At 43.8% G+C, this 7371-nt stretch overlaps 1 protein-coding gene across 1 annotated transcript in view; it reads right to left on the reverse strand.

Annotated features, from left to right (window-relative positions):
* LOC115106035 (inactive tyrosine-protein kinase PRAG1-like) overlaps positions 1 to 6987 on the reverse strand; it is a 33879-nt gene extending 26892 nt beyond the window's left edge. Inside the window, 3 exon segments of the mRNA XM_029628635.2 lie at positions 1 to 891; positions 1094 to 1477; positions 6669 to 6987. Of these exon segments, the coding sequence (XP_029484495.2) occupies positions 1 to 891; positions 1094 to 1360 (1158 nt within the window). The 5' untranslated portion in view covers positions 1361 to 1477; positions 6669 to 6987.
* Between the last annotated feature and the right edge of the window lie 384 nt (positions 6988 to 7371).

Below are 7371 nucleotides of genomic sequence, written 5' to 3' on the forward strand. Positions count from 1 at the left end.
GCTCTGAGGCCTCCTCTTCCTCTTGGTGCTCTCAGCATAGATGGGCTCTGAAGACATTGTCTGTCCCTCTGAGGGAGGGCTGGCTGAGGAGGCTGAGAGGTTCTGAGGAGTGGGACTATCTGGCCCCAGCAGTCTGAAGCCATCGGGTCCCGTGAGGGAGTCTGTGCTGCTGCGATAGGAGCAGGAGTCTGACAGAGACAGGCTGGAGACAGGCTCAGAGAGAAAGGAGTTGGTTCTGCCACCTCCACACTGTTGAAAGTTGGGCACTAGTAGGCCCGGAGAGGCCCCTGAACCCATGGTGGTTAAGGCTGGGACGAAATAAGTGCTGGACGAGTCTGTGGTACCAGACGTGAGCCCGTTACTTGGGGCGGCTGTGGCGGTGATCAGACCGTTACCAATGCCGTTACAGGCTGTTGTGGTTGCCGTGGCGATGATGTTGATAGCAATACCCAATGGTGCTTGTACATCCTGGACGACCTGGACTTTGGAAGACGCCCTAGTGTCGACACCATTCCCATTGTAAGTGCTCTTGGTGGTTTTGGTAGTCTTGGTGATTTGTTGCCTGTAGGAGAATTCCCCGTTGCTATTCCCATTCCCCTTCAGACTGTGGGCACTATGAGGCCCCCGGCCGTGGCCATCCTCCTGGGTCACAAAGATACTGCTGATGATCATACTAGAGTCCTTCTGCAGGGCAGACGGGGACAGAGGGGACAGGGGGCTTAGAGGTCCAGGGGAGAAGCGGCTGCACGGGTAGTCCATCTTCCCAGGGGTTGTAGTACTGTGCAGTACTGCTTCTCTCAGGGTCTGGTTACAGCCGTTACTGTCTATGTAGATAGGGGACAGGTCCAACATCTTAAGACCCAGTCTGTCCCCTGGACTCTTCTGATTTTCCTGGTGACACATGGAGGGGAAACACAATTCATGGTTATAGAAAACATACAGTCATTTATTGAATAACTTTAATTAAGTGACTCTAAAACCTATGGGTTTCTATTGGGTATTTATTATATATTGACATGGTTATTACATAGGAAGGTAAAATGCAAAGGCGTGCATTGTCACAAATCTGTATTATGAGTTGGCGAGATCTCACCTGCTCTATGTTCATGTTGACATCTGCCATCATGTCGCTGGTGTCAGGGTGCATCATGGTAGGGCGGACAGCGATGGTGGGTTTCGAATAGAGCAAGGGCACGGTTACCCCCTGGCCATCCTCCTCCTCTCCACCCAGACTGGCCCTCAGGGCACCACAGGACACGATGCTGCCCCCGCTGGCACAGTGGGCGCTACGCGGATGGAAGCAGTTCTTACACGATCCGGGTTTCCACACGTGTTCTGCAAACTCGCCGCAGGCTGACATGTTTGTCCGAAAACAAACGTTTAGCGGTCGTCACTGATGGGTTATGGAGGCAATGGAAAGATCCGACATGGTTAACTGGTACCCAGAAGCCTGGTGTCACAAGATTGTACAGAAGATCTGCAGAGAGGAAAGCAGAAATCAGAAATGGATAGTGAACAGATTTGGATTTTGCTGTGGCGATTCTCAGTACTGTTTCTTGTCTGATCTTCAAGAGTTAATCAATAACCATTTTAACCCAAAGGAATGCTATTGGGAGCATACATACAGTGCTTGAGCAGAGGTTCAGGGAGCTGAGCATAACAGTGGAGGTTATGAAGATAAGGCGTTGTTGAAAGCATTTCCTACAGCATACTTATTTCAACACCAACTGAATTAAGAAATACAACTTCATTCATATCAACGCAATGAATTACACTTTTTAGGAACAGGCATTTGATAGTGGATTGTGGTGTTGCTCAATGATCATTGAGTCAGGATGAAAATACTTCCCACCCACTGGTGAAAACCAAAAGGTGCAATCCTCTCCTCTCCTTTCCTCTCCTCTAACTAACAGAGTTGGCATTATGTCTGGTTCGGGAATCACCAAACTGTCTGTCTGCAGGATGAACTCGGATAGAAAGACGACAGTAAACACCTCATGATCATGTTGTGCAAGAGTTAATAGGATATATTCCATCCCGTCTATGACACTGTGGGAAGCTACAAGTGTTCCCATCGATTCTAACCCATTACTTAGCTAGACCAGTCTCTGACTGTATGTCAGAGGCCAGTCTCTAACTGTATGTGTGGTTACCAGGGCCGGAATGGCAAAATGTGTAGAATAGCAGGAACATTTCTTAAAAACCGCTAAATGTTCTCTTAGCCTCATGGCAAAATATAAACAATAGCATGAGATGAGCTATAAATCAGCATAATTTTCTCTCTGACCCACGGGCAAAAAGTGTGTGGTACCAGAAAAGGCTTAAGCAATGACAGTGATCAACCTATGTCCCATTGGTTCCACACTAATGCACCATTGATTCCAATCGATTCTAACCCATTCATTTAGGTTAAATCCATCAAGTGTTTGACTGTGTGAGGTGCCAGTAAAACTTGAAACTATGACAGGCTTCAAGCTCGTAGTGGTAAACTCAACAAGCCCCATCACTATCACTCCACTCCAGTGTTGTCTGTAACTTAAGACGCTCTCAGCTTTGTCCTCGTTCCCAGGGCTCCTAAATTAGAGGATCCTACTTTCTGTTCAGCCCACACGACCCCCAGGAACATAAAGGCGTTTAGAATGCAGTCTCATGTTCTAGAACGTCTGAAGTCCTGTTGAAGACTGAAGGACGATGAGAATATCCACATGACTAGGAGGTTCATTTGTCTTCTTCCTCCTGGGTGTCCTGCCGTCTCTTCACACAGAGCTAAATACCTAGAGACGAACCTTGGAAATGGTTCACAGTAGTACAGACACATATCCCCACCCCCTGAATTAATTAGGAAAGCAATACGTAGCGTAATAATATAAGAGGTTACTCATTCAATATCAAACAACACCAGAAACTGGACGATTTATGGTATTGTTATTATAGCTTGTGTTTCCCACGTAAATAATACCTAGGAACCAACTAATAGGCTAGACACAGGCTGTAGGAGGGGAGTTTGTTGAGATGCATGTTTACATATACAGTACAAACTGAATTCCTTCCATGTTGTTTTTTTGACACAAGAACTGTCTGGAAAGCACCGGAAAGAGCACTGATTTTTGTTCCAACTCTTGTTCCAATAGCATGAGTTACAAATGTAGCCTATATTCAAATGTGTGACCAATAGAGCGAATTGGCAATACAGACAGACAGTGTGGTACATGGTCTACTTCTGAATCATCAACTAGATCTCAGTCTCGTGTCAGAATTAGACGTTCATCCAGGTTTCTCAGACGTCAAATTTCGAAGTTGTTGCAAACGTTGTTGTTGCAAAAGTGTCTACGGTTATGTTTAGGCATTAGCTCCAAAATCTCAAGGATAGGTATTAACTCTGAATGGATAAGGTTTTAGAGGCTTAAAACTAAAATCTCAAAAACAACTTTCTATCGCTAGATTCGAACTTGCAGCCTTTGGAATCAGAGGGAAATGCTTACGCCCATCCACCATCCCCCTAGCAAAAACGAAACCTACTGGAAGGTAAACAGTGCTCACTGTTTCCCATAGGGGCCGGTTTTCACATCATCTCCTGACGTCCTCAGACATGGAGGGACGTCCAATACCAACTTGTATTACGGGTGACCTGGCTGGAATCAAACAGTCATAGCTGCTGTTCCATGTTCTCAACAGGGTATCTACCTATCACCCAAAACAGAAAACAAGAATGGATGTGGTAAGGAGGATTCATATGAGGGCGCTGTCCATTTCTTCAGCTCCATCAACTCTAGAGATGAACACAACACAATACTCAGACAGATTCGGAGTGTATCTCTTTTAGAGGTCGACCGATTAGGATTTTTCAACGCCGATACCGATACCGATTATTGGAGGACCAAAAAAGCCGATACCGATTAATTTGACTTTTTTTGTTTGTTGTTGTTGTTGTAATAATGACAATTACAACCATAGAGAATGTATACTTATTTTAACTTAATATAATACATCAATAAAATCAATTTAGCCTCAAATAAATAATGAAACATGTTCAATTTGGTTTAAATAATGCAAAAACAAAGTGTTGGAGAAGAAAGTAAAAGTGCAATATGTGCCATGTAAGAAAGCTAACGTTTAAGTTCCTTGCTCAGAACATGAGAACATATGAAAGCTGGTGGTTCCTTTTAACATGAGTCTTCAATATTCCCAGATAAGAAGTTTTAGGTTGTAGTTATTATAGGACTATTTCCCTCTACACCATTTGTATTTCATTAACCTTTGACTATTGGATGTTCTTATAGGCACTTTAGTATTGCCAGTGTAACAGTATAGCTTCCGTCCCTCCTCCTCGCTCCTCCCTGGGCTCGAACCAGGAACACAACGACAACAGCCACCCTCGAAGCAGCGTTACCCATGCAGAGCAAGGGAAACAACCACTCCAAAGCTCAGAGCGAGTGACGTTTGAAACGCTATTAGCGTGCGCCTACTAGCTAGCCATTTCACTTCGGTTACACCAGCCTCATCTCGGGAGTTGATAGGCTTGAAGTCATAAACAGCGCAATGCTTGACGCACAACGAAGAGCTGCTGGCAAAACACACGAAAGTGCTGTTTGAATGAATATTTACGCGCCTGCTTCTGCCTACCACCGCTCAATTAGATACTTGTATGCTCAGTCAGATTATATGCAACGCAGGACATGCTAGATAATATCTAGTAATATCATCAACCATGTGTAGTTAACTAGTGATTATGATTGATTGATTGTTTTTAAAAGATAAGTTTAATGCTAGCTAGCAACTTACCTTGGTTTACTGCATTCGCGTAACGAAACAACGAAACAGAGGCAGGTCGTTATAGTTTTGCACTAGTTAAAAGATTGGATCCCCCGAGCTGACAAGGTGAAAATCTGTCATTCTGCCCCTGAATGAGGCAGTTAACCCACCGTTCGTAGGCCGTCATTGAAAATAAAAATGTTTTCTTAACTGACTTGCCTAGTTAAATAAAGATTAAATAAAGGTGTAATTTAAAAAAATAAAAAATTCAGCCAAATCGGTGCAAATTCAGCCAATACCGATTTCCATCGGCCATTCCGATTAATCGGTCGACCTCTAATATCTTTCTTCCTAGAAATGACACTATTCTACAGTATGTACTCCTGTAGGCGAACATTATCAATGAGTATGGCTGGACAGTTAATACACAAATTCAAGTCTGTTTTTATTTTATTTTTATAAACACCTGAAAGTGAAAATTCTCATATGGCTGTTAAGAAGTCAAAAGGGAAAAATTAAAAAGCGATTGGCGGGTCTGGGTCAACTTTGTCCTTTCAGACTGAAAATAAAAAGCCATCTCTGTCTGTCTGTCTGTCTGTCTGTCTGTCTGTCTGTCTGTCTGTCTGTGTGTGTGTGTGTGTGTGTGTGTGTGTGTGTGTGTGTGTGTGTGTGGTCAGTAGTGTTGTGTTGTTGGGGTGGCAGCAGTCAGGACAGTTTGGCTTCCTGACACTGTTCTGTTATTGCATGCTAGGCAGAGACAGCAGGGGGTAGGCTTCAGCAGAGAGGCAGCAGTAGTTAATCACACACACACACACACACCCACACACACACACTGCATTATTTGCTCAGGGCTAGTGTGGTGCAGTGGGGAATGCAGTCTGTGTCAATGTTAGACTCGGTGGCAACACTTTTGACAGTCATAGTCAGATAAAGACGGAGGCAGAGCAGGGCTTTGTCAAGGTCAGAACAGCTGAAAAAACTCTGATGAATTGGTTTAGTTTTATACTTAGTCCACATCAAAAAAGCACATTTCATGTACTACTAGTGTCCAATACAGTTTACCTGCATTTGGTAATCACGCTAGTGCCTTCACTTTCAAACTGAAAGCAGCTATGAGACAAATATAAAGACAAGTTTGATACTACAGTATGTAAACATATAATTCCATGGTGAAAATGCACTCACATGCATGCGCGCATATATCTAAGGGAAGAAGTTTTCCCGCATGGATCGATACTCTGCACATTCCACGACTGGTGTAATAAACTTAGCTAAAACGAAATAGGGCAATACATTCTCAACTCGATCACGGACGAAATATGAAGTTATCGTGAGGATCTACGGAACATTACGCTGTTTTACGAAGGCAAATAACAATGTGTATGAAGGCAAATAATGAGACTACCGCGCCTGTTTGAACATCGATCCAGAATTTCCCATTCCTTGATTGAGGATTCGAACACTTCACTCTCATTTGATCTCTGTATTGTCTTATTCTGCGACTTTAAGATTCCTGAATGTATCATTCCTTTTTCTAAAACAAGTAGTATGCTTTAAAACCTCCTAGAGCACGTGCCTAGTTCCTGAATATCTATAGATGTTGACATGTTCATGCTCCTTGTCCTTGCTCAGCCATGGTCTTAAATAACATTTCACTTTTAGAATCCGATTGCGCTCTGGACTAGGAATGTTTTTTATGCAGGATCACCTGTGACATTCCTATTGAGGTTTCTTAGCCTGGTTATAAACATGGGGAAAATAGCCTACTAAACAGAGGGACAGCTATATGTTCAACCTAGAGACATTAAACAAACACTGGTTTGAATAAACATAGAGGTGTAATGTGTTGGTCAGAGAGGTGCTATTCGGCTGTCTGGCAAGAAAAACGCATGGCAGATTCAAATGTTTTTGCTTACCTGCGGACTTGACTTGCCTGGCAACAGCAATTCGCGCCTTCCAAAACAATATAAAATAACTGGGTCCCCAAAACAAGGTGTTTCATTTATGTTACTTGTCCCGCGTCCGACAAAAAACGACAAGGTTCGTTGGGAAGCCTCGAGAAATGAAGCTTGGTGCGGAGTCCCAGCAGCTCGCTTTGATCCGTTGCTCTGGACTCGCAGCGAGGTGAACTGGTAGAGGAACGGGCGAATAGTGAGCTTGAAGCTCCCGCAGCGAGGGGCGGAACTCCCTAAACTATAGGCCTAATAACCTACACGCAGAGTCGCAGACTATAGTCTGGCCACATTCAAGTGGCTGCAAAGTGGTTTTCGGCTCCTAGGTTCACTTTCTCTGCTCGCAACATATCGAGCCGTGCATCAGTGGCTTTCCCAGGGGAAAGGGCATTTCGCTAGAATAGGCCTTGGGTGACGCGCGTAATAAAATATAGTCTAATTGTTCATTTTACTTATGAGCTGTTATACAGCTGTTTTGCCCTATTTGTGAAGGGGCGGGAGAAATAAAATGAAATTAGGTATTTTCCTGGTCACCATATCTATAGGCCTGGCCGCCTGCGGATGATGTTTATCACATGCGTATAGCCTATGATAAACAGCATACTTATTATACTAGGAGGGTATGTGGGAGATAATCCAAAAGTAATTAAACACGCATTTTGGGCAG

This window comes from Oncorhynchus nerka, linkage group LG4, assembly GCF_034236695.1.
Source record: "Oncorhynchus nerka isolate Pitt River linkage group LG4, Oner_Uvic_2.0, whole genome shotgun sequence".
Taxonomy (NCBI): domain Eukaryota; kingdom Metazoa; phylum Chordata; class Actinopteri; order Salmoniformes; family Salmonidae; genus Oncorhynchus; species Oncorhynchus nerka.